General features: G+C 44.6%; 1 protein-coding gene across 4 annotated transcripts in view; it reads right to left on the reverse strand.

The window, feature by feature from the left end:
* The window catches only part of EXOC6B (exocyst complex component 6B), a 317,684-nt gene that overhangs the window by 159,473 nt on the left and 133,490 nt on the right, over positions 1–24,721 (reverse strand). For 2 of the 4 annotated variants that reach the window (XM_072861634.1, XM_072861635.1), the window contains 2 exons: positions 11,670–11,771; positions 2,352–2,420 (listed from right to left, as the gene is read on the reverse strand). In XM_072861634.1, the coding sequence (XP_072717735.1) occupies positions 2,352–2,420; positions 11,670–11,771 (171 nt within the window). Of the gene's footprint in view, positions 1–2,351; positions 2,421–11,594; positions 11,772–24,721 lie in introns of all 4 variants that reach the window. The other 2 variants (XM_072861632.1, XM_072861633.1) reach the window with 1 other exon arrangement.

Genomic DNA, 24,721 nt, shown 5'->3' on the forward strand with positions numbered 1-24,721 from the left:
AAGACCATGACCGAAGGCTGACCTCCCGTTACAATATGTGAACTTCTGCCCTGCTGATAAGGCTGGCAGATATGAGTAGGATTTTTCAAATAATCCTTTGGGAATTTATAAGCAGCACAGCCATAAAACCGAGGTGACTGGAAGGTCGATTTCACTAAAAATAATAAATATCTCAATGTTTATTCAACGTGGGCCTTTTTAACTGCAGGCCAAGCATTTAGATAATGCTATTGTAAATGACAAATATTAGGATTTTTTGGTAACTATTACATTATGATCCTTCCGTCTGACACTGATGTGGCCGTTTCCCTCGACGCTTGCTGGATCTCTGACATTGTTCAACCCAAGTTGGGCCTAGAAAGCCAGCACAGGATTCAATCACAGGTCAGGAAAAGGGCAATTTTCTTTTCAGGAGCCTTTACTACGGTTGGTTACCTTTTTCTCTTGCTCCTGTCTCCCCAACACACCTTCTTTAGAGCTCTGCTGTGTATTTTTTCTCATTCCTAAGGCTTTCGGATGAAATAGAGAAGGAGCAGGGGGAGAAGGACTCAGCTCAGGATGGGGACAGAGGACGCTAACCCTCTGGCATGAAACCCCTGCACCAGGTCTAACTCCACCATCACCGAGTCCCCTGCACTCTTCCCACCTCCAGCAGAAGACAATCCCAGCCAGACCCACCACCGAGCGCTGGCCATGGAACCTGTCTTCTAGCAGCAGCAGTTCCTTAACACGCTTTGGAGGACCAATTGCTATTTCAGATTAAAAAGGAAAGCAACAAGACAACAACAAAGCCCCAGTGTCGAAACGAGACCATTTCGCATGTGCAAAACTGTTATATCCACCAGCGAAAAGCTCTTCATCCTTTTCGTAACAGCTTATGTATAAATTCACAATTAAATAAATACCCTCGCATTAAACAAATGCACGTAAGCTACGCAAATAGGATTCCTAATCCTGTTTTCATTACACGTATTCTTCACTGAAGTCGCTCCAAATAAAGTGACACTTTGAATCCACAAAGCATTTCAGACCAGTTGTAATCTTCAATTAGCACACTCCCTGAACCGGGCTCCCAGCGCCGGGTTTGAGGAGGAGGTTTTTGTCCAAGATAAACAGAGTAACACATTTTGGGTAGGTTAACTTTTTCATTCCAATAAAATATCATGGCAACGTAGCCAAATTACATAATTATTAACAGATGAGGGCACAAAAAGATTTTATATAAATGTTTTTTATGACAATTCTTTTCCTTTCGCAAATTCATTTGTATGTATTGCTGGAGAAACTGGCTTTAGAAGTGCCTTAAAAACAATTCTCTCTCAAGCCTGGCTCCGCCGTGGAAAGGGAGGAACGCTGCGAACAGAGTGCTCCTTTCATCTGCTGCCTGGGCTTCAGATTGCTCAACCGCAGGAGAAGAGCCCTCTGAAAGCTCCCTCTCTCCAAAGGACATTAAAGAACGGATGCAAACAACACAGGTTCTTTGGGTCGGCAAATGTAAGGCTCGTACGCTTGCTGGAGGCACCTTAGAAATTAAAAGTTGAAGGGTAAGCTACAAAGGGCATCTTATCTGCCCTTGTTATAAATAAATAAGTAAAAAAAATCAATACCTTACGTACTCATAATGCCTAGGAGAAAACGTAGCTCATCTAGGAGCATCTCTGCAGAGATCGGAGCTCTCTTGAAAAGTTCTCAAGAACATCACACGGTTCAGACTAACACTCGTTAGCCAATAACCAAAGTTCTCAAGAACATCACACAGTTCAGACTAACACTCGTTAGCCAAGAACCAAACACCAACACAGAACAGTTTCAGCTTGGCCGTATTTCTCAGTGCACGCAAAGCCTAACTATCAGGAAATTGGGAGCGATACAGTCAAACGGTGGATTTGGTGGGACGGCAGCAAAGCTGCTGCTGTCAAATGATGTTTGAAGAGCGGCAAAGTTCTCCTCCGTGCAGCAAACAATACATTTAAAACCAATTTCCCCCCGCGACTCCTCCATTTGCACTGAATAATGAAGCTCCTGTGGTCAAAGAAGAATTCTCAGAGGAAAACTATATGACCAAGAAATATGTATATTATAAACCCAGGGTCTGCAATAGCTGGAGAAAATATCCCTTTATATTTCTGTAGCCTGCATGAAGTAACTAACTGTGTGGTTTTTACCCAAATCCATCCAGCACTGGCCTACTTTCTACTTCAGGGAACGCACTTCCTAGCTAGGTGAACATTAATAAATATTTTGCAACCACCTCCTTCCAGCCACATCGATGGAAGGAGCAGCACCCCATCGTCTTCTTTAAACCACAGTCCGGTGTCAGCACGTCTCCTGGGCAGCACAGAGTCACTTACCAAGACAGAATATATGTGCAGGCATCGGTACACCGGTGAGAAGTCCACCAGGTCCTGGGCCCCAGGCACCTAAAAGGCAGCAGGAGATCAGTGAAATACGCAGAACACATATCGGTAAGCACAACTCTAATATATCACATCTAGGAAAGTGCAATTCAATGCATGCAACTCCGACAGAGAGCGACACCAAGATTTCAGGTACGTTACAATTAGAGTGATTATTGATATCTACCTATCTCTGACTATATTTACATTTTTTAAAGTTTCTTGAAGTAGGAAAATTTCATTTAATATTGCTCTCGCTCCATTTACACTCCCCTAGGAAATCACATTGCAGCATTTGGCCCTCTGTTAGCCAGCTCAGCAGAGATTTAATTTTGAACATAGGCTTAAATACAAGTTCAAGCATCCTGGCACAAGCTGTTCTGGTACTTATGCAACGGGGGGGGGGGGGGGGGGGGGGAATCTTATTCTCTAGATTTCTGGTTTGATTTCTTTAAAAGCACAAGTTCTACTTTTTATTTTATTTTTTTCTTAAAAAACACGCGCCACACAGACTCCACCACCTTTCAACAACATAGCGAGTCTTGCGCAGGGACAAGGAAGCGCATTTTTGAAGGGTGGGACAGAAGGAGGGAGGGCAAGAGGAAAGATCAGAGAAGAAATTTGCATACAAGAAGCTTGTGTCCTTTGGATATGCGCAAGCCAACACAGCATTAAGCTTGTTGGCCAAGGCATAAAGCTAAGGCAACCCTCCTTCTCCCCCAAAATCCAGAGAGGAGGGGAGTGTTCTGTTGACATGTGGTGGAAAAAAGGGGAGAAAGATGAAAGGGACCAGTGGACAGGCCTGGGAAACATGTTTATTTTATATATTTTTAATTATGCTTAAGAGGCATTTCTGCTAAAAGGGAGGTAGGATGAAGAAGAGACAAGTTCCTAGCTGGATGAGGGTATGCAAGCCTCAACCAACGCTGCCCAAAGCGCCTGGGGCGAGCGGTCCTCATCTAAAGCAATGGCTTGAAGCAGGGGAGTGCAGAAGTTATGGCTGGAAAGGGAAAACAGGGGATTTTGTCAAATAGCCTCTGTATAAAGCAGAATTGGAGCTGTTAAAGAATCCACTCCATGCAAAGAAACTCAGTCCTCAGCGCTACACAGGTTCTTGGTTAGAGCTGAAACAATGAAAGAAGCTATGGAGACAGACAGAGCAGCAACACGGCATGGGGACATCCCATCCCGCATCACCAGCGCCGCTTCGAGACCCCCAAAAACTTGACAGTCCCAACCTGGTGGTGCAGGGAGGGGACGCAGCCGATCGGCTCGGTGGGAACAAGGCAGCAAAGGGATTTATTGGGGTATGGCACGAGCCCGCTCATCCATCTCACCGGGCTCTCCTTCCCCGCCTTGCGCCAAGCACTCCGTCGTGCCACTTGAGCAGCTCTTCCAGATGGGCAAGGTTGGCTCACCAGGAAAGGGGAAGGTTTCTGAGCGAGGGATGGGGGCTGGCATCGCCTGGGTGACCCTCTCCACGTTGAACCCGGCTGTTCAACACGCCCCAGCAAAAGGGTTACAGCTGAACCGAGGGCAAGCAGCCGTGAAGCACAGCTCACCGGTCTCACTAGCATCTCTTACCTTTTATAAGACTGTATTTGACAATTGCAAATGCTAGGCAGCAGTTTTATTGTGTTAATGTCAATTTTATCATGTCTTCCTGGTCATTTATTTTCCATTTGCAGTCTCCTGGGCCTTCTAGTGCTCCCTAAACAGCTCCCAAACCCAGATTGCAGCTAGTTTGTGGATACAGATTTTGCCTTGCTGTATTCCTCCAGCATTAAGCATAATTGGTCTCCAGTTGGTAAAACAGTAAAACGCTTCTGGCTCAGAAATCCCCAATTGCAAAACTGCTGGAGATCACTAAAGCAGACAGGGAAGTATCGGTGCTCGCTCAACCCAGCCATCCTCCGGCGACCACCATCAGCGTGGGGAAGCTGGACTGGATGGACCCGAGTCCACCCTGTGTTTTTCTAAGGGAGGAGAAATCTGTCATCCCTTCACAACATCATCAAAGCAGGCGATGTTTTCCTACGAATTTGAATTCAGGATCAAACGGTTTTGCTCCTCTTGGATTTGGGGCACTAGTTGAACATGGTCCACGGAGAAATATTTCTGATAAAGATTTGTGAAATCAGGATATTGCCAAAAACGGAGTTTACTCCCCCAGAGAAATGCTTTCAAAGCAGACTGCAACATTTTCACAGTCTCTGATCTTCTGTAAAAACTTTTAAGCCCACACACACACTCACAAAAAAATATGCTGGACTATTCTGCAGAGTTAACATCTCTGAGACGTTAAGAGCTTTAAAATTGCTCATCTAGGTAGAACACTATCAGACGTGGAAGCGGAAGTCCTGGACCACAGGAAAGCTGTTTTGCAAACAGAAAGACACGCACCCAAAAACTGTGCTAGGATTTTATGCAGGGTATGAACGTACAATATATTTTAAGGAAAAGGACAGACCATCTCTTCCACATATAGCCATAGCCCTACAACAGAAGAAACAATAATCCTATCGTTTGAAATCTTTCCAGACTAACCAATATAGGCCTCTGAATATACAGAATATATGAAATTATCTCTGTGGCTGGTTTAACACGTTGCACAACTTAAATGTTTCTAATATTTACATATTTAGATATTTATCTAATATTCACACATATCTAAAAATTCAGGCTTAGCACATCCCCTTCAGCAGTGACTTGATTTTCTTAGCCAAAGCTGCACTACCAGTGTTCAAAAAAATAAATAAATCTTTGATTTTTGAAACTTGACAATGAAATGAGAACTAGAGCCGCCTCAACAACAGGACTGATTACTCCCCTGACATCTCCCCTTCAGCCTAATCTTTTTCTTTTGATTTGCAGAACAAAGAATTTATTCATCTTGTCCAAAATTTTCCCAGTCCACAAAACATCAGCTTCACAAACTTCATTCCCAAACCCTGCATCCGGCACGTTCCTGGTGCTGGGAGCAGAGGCGGACCTGTCAGTCCCCGTAAACAGCCAAACCCTCTCTTTTTGCAAGCACATTTTCGGTCGGATTAAACACTGCCTGTAGCAAATTTAACCCATGGAAGCCAAGTTTTCAATGGAAATGTTCAACTGTAGCTGCCACCAACACAAGGCTGGCCCAGGGTTAAGGGATGCTCTGATCTGGCTTCAGACAAAGTTGTGATACAACAGCTTAAACCTCTGCTCCTTGTTAGTTTTTGATGTAAAGACATGACGCAAGCACAGATACATTCACCCCTCCTTCAGTGAGGGAAAATACCCTCCAGACTTAAACACCAGGAATTCAAGAGAGGTGTTTTATGAACCACCTCACGAGCCCATTGATTGATGTACGTGGATGAGGTGGTGCAGAGGAACATGAGCACACACAACACCGCACCCACAAAGGCTCAAGTCCAATGGAGGACACTGAGCAAGCTGGGTCTCTTCACGTGACGCACGCATCGCAGAAAGCATCCATTCACCCTAGGGAGTAAAACTCTACTGCTCAAAGCAGTGCTGGTTCTGCACTGCATCCAGCTCTGGGGTCCTCAGCACAAGACAGACATGGAGCTGTTGGAGCGGGTCCAGAGGAGGCCATGAAGATGGTCAGAGGGCTGGAACACCTCTGCTGTGAGGACAGGCTGAGAGAGTTGGGGTTGTTCAGCCTGGAGAAGAGAAGGCTCTGGGCAGACCTTATTGCGGCCTTTCAGTACTTCAAGGGGGCTTGTAAGAAAGATGGGGACAGACTTTTTAGCAGGGCCTGTTGCGATAGGACAAGGGGTAATGGTTTTAAACTGAAAGAGGGGAGATTCCGACTAGATAGAAGGAAGAACTTTTTTACAACGAGGGTGGTGAGACACTGGCACAGGCTGCCCAGAGCAATGGTAGATGCCCCCTCCCTGGAAACATTCAAGGTCAGGTTGGACGGGGCTCTGAGCAACCTGGTCTAGTTGAAGATGTCCCTGCTAATGGCAGGAGGGTTGGACTCGATGATCGTCAAAGGTCCCTTCCAACCCAAACCGTTCTATGATTCTATGATTCAACAAATCATATCTAATCTCTTTGGGTACCAGCAGCCGGGATGCACTTTACCCCATGCTGAATGGAGGTACAGAACAAGCTGTGCTGTAGATTCGCTACATCTTGTGTGGTCTTGGTGTCCTTTGACAGCCCCAGTGAGTCCCATGGCTTAACCCTAGGGAGAAAAAAATGGAATGCATTTACCCAGTCAAGAGGATGCTCAGGTGATACTGGAAGTAGCCAGATGGTCCTGCAGACCAACTGACCTCACTCTGGCTCATGTTATAGGCAACAGGCAGACAGCTTTGTCTGGAAATAGAGAAGGTTCTCTCAGTGTCCAAGATGTTTTTTGTGTAATTACTAGTGGAAGCAAACAAAAGGGGGAGGCTGATGGCACCTAACAAAGCCATTTATCAGGGAAGGTCTACAGAGCTCTCTGGGGTCCCTGCACTAGCTCCCAAAACTTTGTAAGAAATCTATTACACTCACTTAGAGAATTACAACTTATTCCTACAGGCAGGTCAACCTGAAAGAACGCCAGAAGCATGATGAATTTTGGCTACACCTCACACCTGCTGATGTCCCCGAGTGCCAGACTCCTTCTCCAAATAGAAAACTGTCTGGAATTTGTTGATTTGTTCTTCACATACAGTTGAGTGGCCGTTATTCTGAAGCATGACGTCCTTCCTTAAAATCTCCTCTCTCCCACAAAGGAACACCATGGAGTCCAATTCGACCCAACCACTTCACAGACACCTGACCAGTCTTTTTTAGGGACAAGAAGAAACAAGGCACAATGCAGGCGAGTTTGTCCTGCTGTATTCAACAAGATCGCAGAAGAAAAGTCGCTGAAAATGAGAAGAATCTGGATGAGCTTTGTAGTTTTCTGGATGCTTTTTACTACAAAGGGAACAGCTGGCACAGACTGAACAGACTGTGGAGCTCCTCACTGTGAAATGCAAATTTTCCTTCTGCAACTTGACATTCATAAAAATGGAATTTAAGGCTTCTCCCAGCTCACTTTACAGCTGGACCCGCTCCCTCACTCTGATTATAGTGGGAGCTTCCACCTCAGTGAGGCATCTGCGCTTATGTGGGGCAAGTCTGGACCATAACATCTCCAAACTGGAGAACACTAATGGAGTGCAGAACCACATCTCATCTTCATCTTCTTGAACGCAACTGGCAGAGCTCTCTTCTACTCCAAGGGAGAGAATGATCTACAGTAAATACGTGCAACAGTATAAGCAAAACCCTTCTGCTCTTTGTTCCCTTTCAAAGCTTTTCCTGTAAATTTTGCTGCAGGGATGAAGGGATTGCTCTATATGGGTGAGGAATCATGGGCTCTCTAGAACAGTTCATCCAGCTGAGGTGGACAACTCCGTAACACAGCCTGCTGAAGGGCCTCAGATGTTTCCTAGAGGGGGGGAAAAAGAAAAAATATTTACCCCACTTTTTCCAGCCTATGCACCAGGATCAGGAGCTCTCCTGCCTAAACTTAATCAGAAACACGAGGACCATCCTGTTTTCAATTCTGAGTAGGAGTGGGTGCAAGGTGCCCTTCATTCTTCTCTTTCCATATTCACCAGTCCTCACTGGCTGTCTTTTCAATAGAAACCTGAAGTTACTGGTTGGCTTTATTGGCTGTGACAGGTCAAGAGCGAGAGCTGCCAGTGCAGTCTTTGAATGCTTCGGGATCATTTCTTTACTTGTCTACTGATTTTATTCTACAAGGGGCCAGCTTTTCTGTCTTCAGGTTTTCTTGTTAGCAGTATTCCATATTTCCTCGAGAAGTATAAGCCTCAGCAGTCTCGGTGAGGGGCAGAGCACAGCAAACGACACGTGCCCGCTTGTTGCAGTACTGTCCCTCTAAGCCCAGAAAGCCTTCTGCATTGCTTCAGAACATGGGGGCTGTGCAGGAAATGAGATGCAGTTCGCTTGCACTCAGGACACTTAATAGTAACAATTTTAAGCAATGAGGATGAACTTTGGAGACTCAAATTCTGTATTAATAGTATTCCTGCATAGACCAGATAATTGGAAGGAGAAAGAGTCACACCAGAAGATGAAAAGCTAGGAATGAATCCATCAACCATGAAACAATTTTGCAGTTGGCCTGTAACTTCAGAGGACTCTTACCAAAGAACCTCCCATTAACAGTTTACACACTGTATTGGTTTGGGCTGGGATGGAGTTCTTTTTCTTCATTGCAGCCCATATGGCGCTGTGGTTTAGACATGTGACCAAAACAGTGTTGATAACACACCAGTGTTTTAGCTATTGCTTACACAGCATCAGGACCTTGTTTCTTACTTTGTCCCCCCAGCGAGTAGGCTGGGGCTGGGCAAGAGGCTGGGAGGGGACACCGCTGGGACAGCTGACCCGAAATGACCAAAGAGATATTCCATACCATGTAACGCCATGCTCAGCAATAAAACTGGGGGGGGTAGTTTTTTTCAAAAGTAGCCATTGCTCGGACACTGGCTGGGCATCGGTCTGCTGGCGGGAGGTGGTGAGTGATTGCCTTCGCATCGCTTGGTGGGGTTTTTTTCCCTTTACTTATTAATCTGTCTTTACCTCGACCCACGGGTTTTTTTGCTTTTGACCTTCACATTGTCTCCCCAATTCTTCTGGGGGGCAGGGGGTGAGTGAGAAACTGGGTGGGGGCTTAGCTGCTGGCCAAGGTCAACCCACTACACACACGTGACACTCCTTCAGATTTAGAATCACAGAATCTTTCAGGTTGGAAAAGACCTTTAAGATCATCACGTCCGACCATTAACCTAGCACTGCCACGTCCACCACTAAACCATGTCCCTAAGCACCTCATCTACACGGCTTTTAAATACCTCCAGGGATGGCGACTCCACCACTTCCCTGGGCAGCCTGTTCCAATGCTTGACAACCCTTTCGGTGAAGAAATTGTTCCTAATATCCAGTCTAAACCTCCCCTGGCGCAACTTGAGGCCACTTCCTCTTGTCATATCGCTTGTTACCTGGGAGAAGAGACCGACCCCCACCTCTCTCCAGCCTCCTTTCAGGCAGCTGTAGAGAGCGATGAGGTCTCCCCTCAGCCTCCTTTTCTCCAGGCTGAACAACCCCAGGTCCCTCAGCCGCTCCCCATCAGCCTTGTGCTCCAGACCCTTCCCCAGCTCCGTTGCCCTTCTCTGGACACGCTCCAGCCCCTCAATGTCCTTCTTGTAGCGAGAGGCCCAATAACGTAATGCCTTTATTTCCCGATGAGAGATCCACTTGTACTAATAAATCAACCATTTTCTTTCCAAAAAGGAAAAGACCCCCAGGAGGCAGCAACACGGCGAAGAGCCTTTAAACCCACCAGGAACCCAACCCCTCTCCTTCCCCCGAAGACAAAACGAGGAGGAGAGGCCTTGACCGCAGGGCTCCAGGAGGCCAGGCCGAGCAGACCAGGGGCTCCCGCCGGTGCTGCCCCGCCGCGCTCCGGTTCATCACCACGGACAGCGCCGCCGCCCCGGCCCCGGCCCCTCCCGGTCCCCCGGCCCCGGCCCCTCCCGGTCCCCCGGCCCCGGTCCCTCCCGCCGCCGCCTCCGCTGCCCATCCCCCGGCTGCACGCTCACCCCCACCCCAAGTTCATTCGCTTCCTACCAGCCTGGCTTCACACGCAGCCAGAGATGGGATTTCGTCTGCCTCGAGATGAGTTAATTCCGTTCATCAAACGACTTCAGAGATGGAGCCCAACCACCCTAGATGAATGAGGGGCCTTCAATTTTTCCCTCCTTAATGTTTGCCTGACACTTTTTCCTCATACCTGTCAATTCTAATTGAAGTTCAATCCTAATTTCTCATTCTCATGACCCGAACTTCGCCTATCCCACACGTACCGCCACATTTCACGCTGCCGCCCGATTTTGCGAGAACCCACTCCCCAGCAAGCAAGAGATTTTGAGAGCAAGATGGAAGAACTCCTCCTAAAGGACCAGATTTTTAGGTTTTAACAGGGAAATACCCAAAAAGATCTATTCAAATCAATGTTTGCTTTCAAAAAATGTGCCCTTCCCACTCTTTTTTTCTTTTGCTTCACTTCTGCTCTATTTCCATTTTGACGTAGGGGTAAGTGGCCCACCCAGATGGTTTCAGTGCAGCGTGAGGGGTCTGGGTCATACCCTACAGTTTAGTCCCTGTGAATTTAAATCTCCTCGGTCTGCTTGGGAAGGGCAGCAGAGGTGAAGAGGAGAGAGTTGAACTGCGGGGAAAAAGGCAGAACATGAGCACAGAACCACTGGAGCAACCCGCTCTATTTTAAACTTCAGAAAGTTTGCTCGTAATCGTCCTCTCTGGCTGGTCGTAGACTTCAGGGCGACAAATACTACCCAATTCAGTTACAGGTCGTAGCTGAAAATATCATTCTCCCGCCGTAACAGCAGTAAGAGAAAAAGCATCCAGCGTGGCAGATAAAACTTGCCAAAAGGTCCAACGCAAGACTTGCATCGCAAGAAACGAAGAACACATCAAAAAGCTCAACACCTCGTGACCGACACTCCGAGTAGGAATCTCCAAGCTGCCTTTTCCCGAAACACAGAGGAACGGGGCTCTCTTGCATTTTAAGCCCCATAAATCCAAGATGTCCCACTGCACGCACTATCCTCTAGCGCAGGGAGGAAAGAAGAACCAACACTGTCAGCGAGGTTATGCTTTGCGGTTAACAAAACCAACAGACTGTCAGTCTGAGGAAGCAGCAGCAGAAAGGGAGCACACTGAGGAATTAAAATGGCATTTAAATAATTCTATCCCAATGCAGTCCTTATCAATGCAAAGTGTCTCTGCCACCAAGACACACGTCCCACAGAAAAGGCCACGTATCTCATGCGCTACGCAGCAATTTATCTCTTTTTAAATGAAGGACGGATACCAAACTGCCTTCCCAAGTAAGCACTGAAGAAGGGGAGGACAGAAGACAGGGGCTGTTCAGTTCTCATGCAATACTTGGCCCCTCTGCTGAGCCTGCTAACAAGAATAGGGACAACAGCGCAAAGGAACCCAATACTGAAACACACCCCATGTTCTACAGCCTGTTCTGCATCTTTACGACACGCTGCGCGGCAACACGAAAGACTGAGCGAGGTGCAAACACCGATTGAGACGCTACTGACCACCCCCAAACCGTCCAGTCTCCTGGATTTGATGTTATACAGTTACCTCTTCATCCTCATCCTCATCTTCAACATCCAGGATACCCGAATCCTGCTCAGACATGGGGCTAGTGTTTTTTACCTCCAGATCTGAGCTTGCGCAGACTTCTTTCTTGGACTTCTTTCCCCCGCTTATCCTGGGATGCTGTGATACAATATTGTCCAGGTTTCTTTGCTGCTGTGCCTAGAAAAAAAAACAGATTTCTCATTTTACGATAGCATCCTCGGATTTCTATTCTTTTTTCAGCCAAAAGATGCAATCAGTCATGAAATACGACAAATGAGGCAAAATAAAACACACACTTAATGGAACTTAGAAATGTTATGTTTTTCCTAACCCAGATATTCCAAAGAAACAGAAGATTCCTTTCAAAACCATTCCAGGGATTATGCAACAATACAAACAATATTCTGACTCTTCACAAATCAAAATGCCAAACCCATCATACTGCCATATTGATCTATTTACAGCACAGATGCAGAAATATTAGCCCATAGGCCATGTGGTGACTGTCACAGGCTAAATTAAAGGACGTACTTAACCGTTGGATTTGTTCCTCTTTTCAACCCATGTCAGCACAAAACATTCCACATCTGGACCCCAGAGGTTCCTGAAAGCTTTTTTGTGGTACCCCAGGAGAGCTTAATTGTACGTTGCTGATGTACAGAATGAGCTGTAAAAGGTATTGAACAAAAATTCGCTCGCTGGGAGAAGCACCACGATTCAGGGAGCAAAACAGATGGACTCAGTGGAGCTCCCTCGACCCCCGGTTGATACCTAGTCCTGGGGCTTTGGACTTTGTTTGCAGCGGAGGTCAACGCATGTGCTCTGCTGCAAAAACTCACTTGGTTTCCTCATTGTTACCGAGCACAATATTTGACAGGAAAAATGCTTTAGCCCCGATTGTTCAAGAGAGTTGACCAAGAACTTCAAACTGAAGGGGAAGGGCAAGGAGCGGGAACGGCACAGAGACGCTGGTCTTGCCACAAGTGCCAGATCATGGCCAAACCAAGGGGGGAAAGGCCAAGCCAACGGATGCAGCGGCTCTGCACATGTGGGCTTATGCTCTGGTGTAACCAGAAACTAAACACGCTGAAAACCTGAAATTTATATGGATATATATACACACAGATTTATAGGATCCCTCCCATATTTTTCTATAAATGTTTTATATAGAAAAAGAAAGGTGTATGGAAATCACCCAGATGTCTTTCTGAAAGTGTTATTTTAGAGGGTAGGTTTCTTTTTAAAAAAGAACGGAGTTTTCTATATATGTCAGTTATTAATATAAACTGTATTTCTAGCAACTACCTGTACCGCCCGAATCAAACCTGTGCCTGTGTATTTTATTGCTCCCCCACAACAGGAGAAAAACGAGTTGGCGAAAGGGGACCATCCCCTGCCCCACACCAACGCGACAGCCTGGCTTTAGAAGGAAGAAGGAATACTAGAAATCATATTGTAGATACTGTTGTCAGTGAAACCAACTGTGCTAGGAAAACAATGGAGAATTAATACAAGTGGAACGTATTAAAAAAAAAAAAAAAAGCCACTAATTACTTTTGCTACCTGAACTGCAGAAAGTAGAAAGCTCTACGGAGAGCACAAACCTTCAAAATTATTTCCTTTTAAACACTTAAAAGTATCAATATCACACAAAAATAATTTATGAGCCAGTTTTATTTTGACAGCCTCTCTCAGCTCAACTCCCTTTTGCATCCCTCCTTGGGAAGAAATACCCCATCAGAGACCGATCACTTGTGTAGCTTCTAGATCTGAAGAATATTAAAACCCAAGCACGGCACAGATATTCCAACCTTGCAAAATCCAGCAGGCTCTACCGTTGCGTAAGGCAAAGTGCCCTTCACACTGTGCATGCACAATCAGCTTCGTCTTACTTGCCAAACACGGCAATTGATAACTAAATTAAAGAGATATATAGCACAATCTTGACCTCTAGTGGTTGGAAAGCAGTAGTATCCTTGAAGTTTACTACAAGTGGCTCCTACAAGAGAAGTAACGGCTGAGCAAGGGGACTACCAACCAAGCTTATTAAAAAGATGTCTTAAGGGATGAGTCTCAACAATAGGGATTTTTACAACAAAGCCACAGGAAAAGGTCTGCGTGGACACTGCGAAGACACATTTTGCTAGCAACGTCAATACTTGAAGCAATTGGGGAAAAAGTGGTATTTTTTGCATTAGAAATCTCAAACTTCAGAGGCACAACTCTATAGAAAGACATTGCAACATCATATAAAGAGAATTAGGACTTCAAAAAGGGGAGTGAGCATTTGGTCCTTCTGAAGCCCACACAACAAAGAGATTCGAGGCTCGATTCCGCTCTCAGATACACCCATTTATGACATAAGTTACTCAACTGAAGCGTAATGAAGTTATAACACTGAATCCACTGTAAATTACACCAAAAGCAAGCCCAGTGTACTCATTAAAATCTCTGAAATTTATGTAATCTTTTTTCCTCTAGAAAGGGAAGAAATCAAAGAATGGGAAAATGCAAAGTTTTGGATAAAACGCTGTGCTTGAAACGGATCATTAAACAGGGCGTAGCAAGATCACAGCAGAAAAAGTGGTCATGGGAGAGGAAAAATCTGGGCTAACAAGCTGAAGGATGCTGCCGCCAGCTCTGAACTTCACTGCTGAAGCCCTAAGCATGTAACATTCAGTATTTTAGGCTGAACATGGAATTAGTCTCAGCAGAGGACCTTGTGGACGTGTTCTCAGAAGACACATAACCTTGCTCCCCCATCTCTTTTCAAACAAGAGGTATTAATGTCATCCTTCAGCTTCGGCTAAGCTCACAAGAGGAGTACAATAGGACATAACAACTATTAACCAGATGTCAATATTGATAAGATCCAAGTCCAATATTGATAAGATCTGAATCAAAACCCCAAAGTCAAGAAAGTCTGTCTTTCCAGAAAAAGCCATCGCTCTAGGCCAAGGAGTTCAAGATCCAAATTCAAACGCTACTTTTTGCATTTTGCGTACTTTAAATGCAAATAAACTGAAGTTTATCAAGAGAAAAATTTTGACCTCAGTTAAAGTGCAGAGACCTACTGGCAAAAAGAAGAAAAAGGGAAAGAAAAAGTATGTCCCACCTCCCAGAGATCCATAAAAAGCATCCAGAGAGATGCTCCCAATGGCACAAAAGCTTTGCAGCCTACCAAGAGCAATTTTTACCTTTAGGAATTTTTGACAGGGGGAAATAAAAGTTCTAAAGTAGAAGAGATTTTCCGGGGATTTCTACCTTAAAGACCAACAAATGGCCCCAAAGTAACCCTGTCGACGTTTATTCCCTTCCAGCACGCTGGTGCACATCACGGCACATCACCCCCATCTCGCACAGCCGCCGCTCCATCGTACGATGGGCGCAGCCCCTCAATAGCCGGCTGGGAGCCCGAGGAGTCGGCGCGAGACAAGCAGAGCCCATAACCTAGGTGTTACGCTGGAACGACACAATGTACACGCCAGAAAAAATAGTAATTGCTTTTCCATTAACAGGAGGGCATTTCCCCCACCCCCACTCTTGGCAGGAAACAATCTGGACTGAAGTGACCTATAAGTGAGAAATATCAAATTTTCTTTAACTTCGGCAGGCTTGGGTGAAGTCACTGAGGTTTCAGTTTCACCTTGAGAGAAAGAGAGAGCTGGGGAGAGGCCCAGAGGAAGCAACTAAGGAGAAATTTGGGCTTAACCGCCAAGGAACTCCCCGCTCCTACCCCCATCTCGTTACCCGCACCTTCCCGGGCTGGGGGTGCAGCCGAACAACTCTGCAATATATTTGACGTCGCACATAAAGGATGAAAAATGACCTGCAGAGCAGGCACATTTGGATTTTAATGTTCTGTTTCACATAAAGGCATCTGTAGGGAGCCCAATGAAGAGGCACACTTTAGAAACCACATCAAAGCACAGGCGACACTCCAGCGTGCCCTCTGAAAACGGGGGGACCTGGGGCTACGGGGGAGGCGAAAAGCCCTCAAGGGACAAAAATCAAATAAAAAATCCCCTTACCTTTTGGTGTGGTTTACATGAAAGCAAGTGCATTTTTGTATTATTCTGTAAAATTGCCTCTATTATACAAGACTATCAATCTCTTGACTCTCTGCTTAATGTGACGATAAAAAAAAAAGGTAAAAAACCAAATGTCTGTTCGTAGCTAACGTTACATTTAGCACTAACACACAAAGCGTTTGGTTCACGTAGCTGAAACTCCCTCCAAGCACAGCTACTTTCTTCATCCACGTGATTAGCACAGCGGTCTGGCAGCCTCCTTGCAGCACAGGAACACCCTACGCCGCTCTGACACGGCAGAAATCCCCGTCCCCCTGACAGCAATGCTATTTCCAGGCTGGTTGATGTAAGAAGCAAAGGCTTTCCACCTCCAGGTTCAAGTTTAGGTCAGCGACCTACGTTTGCTGTTGTAACTGGACCGAGGTTGGCCATCGGGTGGTCTAGGAGACCTTCATCTCCACAGCTGAGAAGTTGGTAGGTTTTGTCGGCTGAATGCAACCAGCAAAATCGATCCCTTTTGCTGTTGTTCCTTGAGAAACAGAGAATCAAAGGAACAAGGGAAAAAAGCACTTCTACCTACATGTTTTCTCTCCCCAGCCATCCGCTTCTTTTAGGTTATGTGTACGCCACTCCGCCAAGTCCTCCACCTTGCAGGACGTGGCTTTGGGGGTTTTCCCTTCAAGCCTGTCATACCAGAGTCCTAAATACGAGTCGTCAATACGAGTCCATCCTGAAATGGCTGCCACAAGCTTTGGAGCAGCGACTCCACCTTCACCACCCATTGCGACTCAACCGAGCCAACCCAACCGACCAAGCGCACAGACTCAACGTTCTGCCTGAGGAATTAAATGTATTGGCTTAAAACAGTAGTGACAAGTAGTAGTTGAATTTTTCGTAGTTGAATTTTTTAGAGTAACTTGACTGCTTGCGATCAAGCGAACACGGCCCCAAACCTGCAACCCCAACCTGCGTAGCTAAGCTGGGGAATGACATGGAGTAGCAGAGCAGGTCATGGACTCCTCCAGGCTCTGCCTACAGAAGCCATACCCACCGTAACAGAAAGCTGTTATACCACCTACACGGGGAACGAGCTCCTTTAAAACTCAAATAGCTTTTTATAGGGTTTTTATAACTTCGCCTTGTTTTCTGCATTGGTTTGCCAATGCGCGAGTGTGTCTTACCTCCCGTCACCTCCACCCACCAATGAACTGACAATATTTACTTTTTAAAAGAATCTAATTAGCTCTTTCCTGATGAGACAGTAGATAAGGCACAGCAAAAAAAAGAGGTTTTATTATTTACACGGGATTGAAGTACCCCTGTGGTTAGCTTCGGTGGTTTTGATTAGTTACTGCACATTTGCTGCTGCGATTGTTTTATAGACCCCTCTAATGGGCTGAGACACAGAACTTTAAAATATTGTTTCCCAGTATCCCTAGGAATGGGATACATATTCCTTAAACAATATAACAAAAAAAGTAGACTGGCTACAGGGGAAGAAAAAAAGAAAGTTAATAAAAAATGACAGTAGGGCTGGCTCCCCGCCAAAGACCCATTTGAAAGTTATAAAATCCCCCTCTGATCAGATAAAAGCACGGATTATTATTGCAAGGTGTAAACTCAACACACTGACACAGCTTCTGGTTTGAGTTTTAACAAAAAGCCCATCGCTTGTCAAGATGATAAGAGTTTTTGTCTGTCTGCTTTCTCGGTGTTAACCGGTTATCAGAGAAAACAATTTGTCGGAGGTTTGTCTGACAAAGTTCACCATCAGCACAGGAAACGAGGACCAAGAACGTGATTATTTTTTTTTTTTTTAACTCGATTCCTAGTCATTAAAAAAAATAAGTTTACAAATGCAGCGTTTGACAAGTTTGCTCTGCCCAACACCCTGCACAGACTTTGCTTCAACCTCCCACTCCCCCTTCCCTAAAAATGACTCTTCCACCTCAGCCCACCCAGTGCTAAATCCAGCTCATGATACTGATATTCCCAAATATCAATTTTGCTGAAATATAAATTTTTGGCATCAAGGGTGCAATGGGGAACACGCAATCTTCCCTTTGCTTTTGCTTTCACCCAGTGATTTATCCTTGTCCCCATACTCCTGCTCCTTTTCCTTACCCGCAAGACAAGGTCAGCGTTATTTATATCCTCAGAGTTCATTGTAAAGAGTAACTTGGTTAATTCAGCATTTTATACAAAACCTATTAAACCTCAACTGTTCTTTGGGGAAGCTCCTGCACAACAGTACTTGGAGAAAGGAATGATCAAGACTCCCCTTTTCCTAGGAGCTGTAAAAAGAAGTTTATCACATTAGCATTGATAAAAAGACTTAGGCAACCAAGTCTTCCAGGTCAGCTGTACAATAAAAGACCAAAAGCCATTTTTTAAGAAGTCCTTTATTGAGCAAAGTGTTGATTTACACTTCTGTGTGATCTAGCCTCAAGAACAAGATATCTGCAGGCAGGCATCAAAAGTAGCTCAGTTATGTGATTACAAAGTTTATTTATCACATTTACATGGAGTGGAGAAGCTGAAAATTAGATAAGCGGACTAAAAGCAGTAGGAGGACGGCTGTTCTACAAAGTATTTCAAACACATTAAAGACTGTGGCCCTGACAACTCCACAGCTCGGGTCTTTGTTTAATCAGTCCCAAGCACTTCGCGAGCCGGGCTGAGATAAATAGTTTATTGCTCGCTGTTAAGCAACTGGATGCAGAGTCTTTGATTAACTTTTACCAACAATTTAAAATTCCTTTTTAAATGCTGAGCGCCTTCATACGAAATCCCCTGCTATATGCAATACTATAAACCACGCTCTGATGTTGGGGTTTTTTGAATGCTGCCTTTTCATATAACATTGAAGAGGCATCTCTCTCCCTGACGAGACTTAATTATGACTCAAAGCACAAGTGGAAACTCCCACACTTTGGTTTAACCTCTCATTAGCCTAATTGCAACCGAACCAAACCCCACCAAGCAAGAGAGGGAGCAGCAAGGTAATCGCAACCAAAACCGGTCACAGGTGAGAGGGTCCAACTCTCACCCTCCCCGTCCCAGAATGACTCACGTGCACACAACCGTGCAGGACCAAGCCTCAGCTTTAAGTACTCTCTCATGCACCGGGGACTAGTAATTATTTTCTAAGCACGAGTTTGTTTCAACACGCTCTCTGACAATCAGGGCATGACAGAGGTAATAGGGGTTTTTTCGCTGAAACTATTAAAAAGGAAAAATCTAGACAAAAGGCTTGCTTTCCCAGAGACCAACGTCAGAAGAAAAGGAGATGTAGATGGAGAAGGGAGGGAAGAACTCAAGGGACACTCTCAGGCTTTGACTTAAGGACACGCTATGCCCCACGCTTGCTTGGGCTTGGTGCTTCCATTAAAGATAACCACAGCGAAGCACTGGAGCTTGCAGCGAGCAGCCAACGTCGCACCAAGGCAATGTCCTCCTCCATCTGAAAGCACTCAACTCAAAGAGGTCTCCAGCCCCCAGCGCCATCACCCCCAAAATGGGAATATTCCCAGCTCAATAACCGAAGCCTGCAGGCAGCTGCAGCAGCGAGTGACGGCACACCAACCCTCACCTCTCTTTAAATCGACTTGGGCAACTCTCCAGTTGTTATCCTTACACCTCCGACCTTGCCCAAGGAAGTTGTAACTATCACATCCACAGCAATTTAGGGTAAAAAGAAGTCGTGGATTAGATCTCACAAAAGGTTGACCGTATGTTGGACTGTGAAGCTTTTCAGGGTTTGATCCGTGGGTAATTCTGGAAAAACAATTAGAGCGTGCTTACGACTGCTGCTTCAGCTTGGAGATACCACTGCCCCAGGTCTGACACGCTACAGGGCCCTCACGCACTCTCATAAACCACAGTAAGGCAAATGAAAAGGTTTGCATAAGCCGTTTCCAACATTTCTCAATGGTTTTACTCTCATTTTTCCTTCCCACTGTCTAAGGGGTTCAGGCCATTTAAAGCTACTGGTATATTAAGGAACACGCTGCCTAATATCCCCATTTTACATGTCAAGAATTGCAACAGAGGAAGGGTTTCTCACTCAGCCAGGATATAACACAAGGATTATAGCTCATCAGTGCTTGGGTCTCTACTCCACACTTATTTACCTTGACCACATTGACCCTCAAAAAGTTATACGGTGAAAAGAGCGTTAACCCTCAGTGCCTGGCCTCAGATTAAACCCTTATATTCCGTTCTCTGTGGGAGTTCCCAAACTGCTGTTTCACACACCCTCTCTCTGGGCCTTGTCAAGCATTTTGGAGATAAGTTTCCTTTCAAGATTCTGCTTTTGTTTCCATTTATCGGTCTGGTTTGGGGTTTTTCAAGATTCTGAGAAACCGGCAACGTTCAAAGCACCTATCTTAGATGGTCCCAATTACCCTGGAACACACAGAGACTCATCTAAAACAAAGGATAAAGCCTCGAGTGGTGAGTCCTGGACAAAACATTTTTTTGGCTTTTCTGCAAGGCAGGTTGTAAGTCTTTTAAATCAGATCTGGGGAGATCTGCACAGCAGATACCCTTAGGATCTAACTCGCTGTCCAGATCTGCAGTCAGAAACTATCTTCGACCATACTCACGATAATCTGAGATAACAGGCTCCACAGCTGGTCCTCAACTGCATCAAAGCAGTGGGCAGCCTTCCACCAATTCAAGCAAGGGCATGGATCTTCTCTTCCAACCTTCTTCCATGAGACAGAATCTGTACTAATACGCTCTCGGCAACAGCTCCAAGTAACGTCATCCAAGACATCGGCACCAATGACTCATCCGTTCTGAGATGCACCCAAAGGCACTTTCACAGACTCTTATGGGCGCTGAACTCCGTGCCCCGACAATGCAACGGGTCACACCAAGATGAGACCTGAGTTAGACGGGCCAAGAGTGGTAAGGACAGCACAGGAACGCAATTGCCAGCCTAACGGGACACGCTCCATCACTGGAGACCTAAGAGCATGTTCAATGGCTGCATGCTAGAGACGGGCTCCGTAACGTCAACCATATCTAGGAAGAACCTGCTGGACTAGAAGACGTCTTGAGAGCCTTACTATGCTGTTCTCTATGATAGAGAAATGTCTTTCCAGCGGTAGGCTAAAGGTGCTCACCCAAACTGCTGTCCACTTCAGAGCGGGCAGTGTTACAAGGACAACTCCAGAGCTATGTACCAACGTACCAAAGAGTTAAGGAGCAAGACAGGGCAAGGATCACAGCAGTTAAAGACTGAATCCTAAAGAAACCCCTACTATCTAGTTCATATCTCTTGGGGAACACAGACAGCAGCAGTACCTCCACCTTCAGAAGATTTAAAAAAAAAAAATATTAAAAAAAATTTAAAAGGGAGAGAAATCCTTCTTGGAACAAAGAATATTTCATTTTGTTTAGGAATAACCCCTATGGTTTTTTTGATGAGAAACCCACAAAGCAGATGCCAAAAGGGCTGAGCCACAAAGACTAGCTTTTCTTGTTAAGAACTAAATGGCTTTTTCAAGAATAATCATCTTCTCCATGATCTATGAGCTTTAGGGTAGTAGGAGAAGAAAGCAGAACGTTATTTTGTTATTTCTGGTTTTAATTAATCAGAGAACTAAATAGCCACTGCTTCTCCAAGCATGTTGACTATAAGGGGTATTTAATCCCCATATGAAAAGTTTCACTGAAAATTACTTTAAAGAAGAGCTTAAATTTCATTTGGCTTCCTTAGTTTCACACAGATTCCTCTGACACTGGAATATTCTGTTGATAAACAGGTTTTTTCTAAGCAGTTGCTCACCAAGGATAAGGCTGCTGGGCACAAGTCTTGGGAATTTAAAAAAAGAGATTATAGGAGAGAAGAATGGAATTACACATTCATCACACAGTATTACTCTCTAAAACCCATTCTCCAAACTCAAATGATTTTTTTGTGGTCTTTTTTAATATAAAAATGAATTTAGTCAACATATTACATAATTCTTCTCTACCACAGTACATTCCCAAGATTTTTCTCCCCACATTGATAAGTAATATTTTGCTTGTATCACAATTTTTAGCATTGAAACCAGAAAGACTGTAAATACACATAGATAAATCAAAACTTGATCTCATTTTGCTTCTGTAAGTTGACATAACATTCATCCTTTAAAGCACCAGAAGTGATTGCTGAATTAATTAAAATTATGCATTAAAAAAAAATCTATACTCAGAGTCTCCAAACTTTCAGAATTCACAACCAGAAAAATCGGGCAAGTCCCTAAATCTGCTATTTACTGGACGTGATCTGCCCTCTAAAGGCTAATGGGGAAACTGCAGAGAACTTTTCAGCCAGACATAAAGACCTGAGAGCGTTACACATCCTCGTACTTTCTTCTTCTTTACCTCACTGCCCTCTCCCCCACAACCTACCTACTGTTCAACCACTCAAGAGGATCCCACGTTCAACTTGACCAACGCCTACTTGAGCTCAACCCACACAGTGACAATCCTGGCCCCATTAAACTCAAAGAAAACTCTGCTGTTGGAGCCAGGATCTCACCCCTATAGGTAGTTTTCTCCAGTGCTGAGAGAGATGAGTATCAGGCATAAATAAGATTTAGTCAGACACCAGACTGAAGGCCATCTATTTTACAGTTCGATATAATTTTGCAAGTCACTGGCCAGCACAACAGCACCACTGTTGCAGCATGACCCTACCAATTTGCTAACAATATACATAATGTTTGGCCCAACCATTCAAAAAAAAAAAAAAATCCTGCAAATGAGTCTTTGACCTCAAGGCCATTGATGTTTCCATCTTAAACAAGAAGCCAGCCGCAGCTGGAAGATGGGAGGCTGTTAGAGCTGGCTTTCTGCTCCTCGTTTCATAAGAGACAACATACACAGCCATTCCATTCGCCAGAGCCATCAGCTCTTCCAGACTAACAGGCCTCAATAACATCCCTTGTGGCACAATGGTTTTTTGGTTATTTAAAGGCTGTTCCTCTCTATCAAAACACTCTTGTCCCCAACATCCCAACTGAAAAACAAGAGGTGGAAAAGCTCAGCACTGCCATTCTCTAGATCCCAATATGCATCTTTTGTTGCCATCATGTATTATTTCATTAACTCTGCTTATGAATTTAGAAAGTGTGATCTCGCATAAAGCATTTACACAAATTAAATGCATATTTCATAGAATAAATGTTTCAATATTGCACGCTCTGCCTTTACATTGCAATTACTCACTACCAGTACACCACGGAGGAAGAGAGGAGCCAAGGTAGGACCGCAGCTGCCCAGAAGCGATCACCTGGACGTTGATAGAGAAATTTGCCGTAACAAAATACATTCCTAGCTTGGAAACCTGTAATCTCACTTCGTGTGCAATCATTATAACACAGCCATATTGCTTTTCTAAGGCCAGGAGTGGGTTTTTGCATCTGGACATCTTCAAAGCTGCGTGCTTAGTTGTCCCTCTAAATTCCCTAACACAAGGATCCTAAATGGGAGCTGGGGTGTTAATATCCACAATTGACATTAACAGCATTCACAAGTGTTACGTCCTTTCCCAACAGGTCGCTTTTATTAAGGGTACCTTAATAAGGATTAGAATAATCCACTATTCTGGATTGAAATTTTTGGCCAAAGTACCTGCCAAAGAAGATGTGATGTATGACATTAGCCCATCTTGTCTGCAGACACAGCGTTGGAAAAGGATTTTCTGTTGAATTTCAGCTGAATTCATTGAAGTCATCATTGGGTTTATAAATCAGCAGTACTCTTTGGTGACAAACTTCCTTCAGAGCAACATGTGGTACACAAGAGAGGAGCCCAACCTGGAGGCATTTTTTCAAAGCCCTAATTCTGCTTCTCCCCCCTCAAATACATTTTTGAAGAATATTCAAGAAAAAGAAAACGCCTAGTTTCCAGGGCGTCATTTCTTATCCTCATAAAGCACTTTACGATGGTTTAGATTTAAAGACTGAAATTTCAAACCATTTCACCATTGCCACACTTCCAACAGCATGGAAGTAATAGCAAAAAAACATGACAATGAGAAAAGAGACGAGTGGGAGGGAAGCACACATTTAAATTATCTGGAATAGGAAACTACCATCTCTGCACAAACAAGCTTTAATCCCTCAAGCACCAAGCAACTCCCATAAGCTTCCACAAAGCTCTTCTGCACTTTAATGCCTCTTCAACCATTATAGTCAACTAATCCATTGAATTTAATCATGCTTTCCTAACAACCTGTTTTCAAGAAAAAATTAAGACAAACGATATCCAACCTAACACAGACTGCCAGTAATAACTTGGCATTTAGGAGGAGGTTTCATCCAAAGACACCCGGGGTTCTCCCAGCAGGAACACGCTGTCGCTATTTTATGGACGTGGTAAAGAAATCCTTGCACCAAAAAAAAATTGAAAAAAATTTTTAAAAGTCAAAGTGACAAAAATCCCATTGACTGAGCCTGGATTTGCAGGATTGAAACGCTGAGGAGTTATTCCAGGGTGTCAGAATTAGCAGAGCAAGAGCCAGCGCTGCTACCTACCAGCTCAGCAACCCTTCTTCTGGCCACCAGGTCAGGCATCCTTCCCACACTGCCAGGCCCTGCTCGCCTACCTTTAAAACTTGCAGACTTCAAAATTACAATCACATTTTTAAAAGACCAAAATAAACAGCAGCTTGTACAAAAAAAGGGCAATTAGTAAGTTAGCATTCCTCCAACTTCTCGTTAGTAAAAGTTTTATAACCCTCCAACATGTGGCACTCCGGCATAAAACCTGGCAGAAGGAAAAATGCCCTTGTCTACCCTTCATAAATACAGCAGCATTTCAGTGTTGGCAAAGATGGCCTGGTTCCTATTACTAGCTTTTTTCCATTTTAAATTTACTAGTTAATTTTATAGAAACAAATAAAGGGACCTGCATATTATAAATCTATTAAGGATAAAAAACATAACTCTGAAAAAAAACACAAGAAAAATCTCACACCTTCCCTCCAGCCCTTTCCAATTTTAATTTATATACCTTTTAAAAGGAAAAAAGCACCTCTCAACTGAGCTGGGAGGTCTTCCCTTAGTTCCCAACAACTGGCACACGTGTGGCACC

Source organism: Ciconia boyciana, chromosome 5, assembly GCF_034638445.1.
Source record: "Ciconia boyciana chromosome 5, ASM3463844v1, whole genome shotgun sequence".
Taxonomy (NCBI): domain Eukaryota; kingdom Metazoa; phylum Chordata; class Aves; order Ciconiiformes; family Ciconiidae; genus Ciconia; species Ciconia boyciana.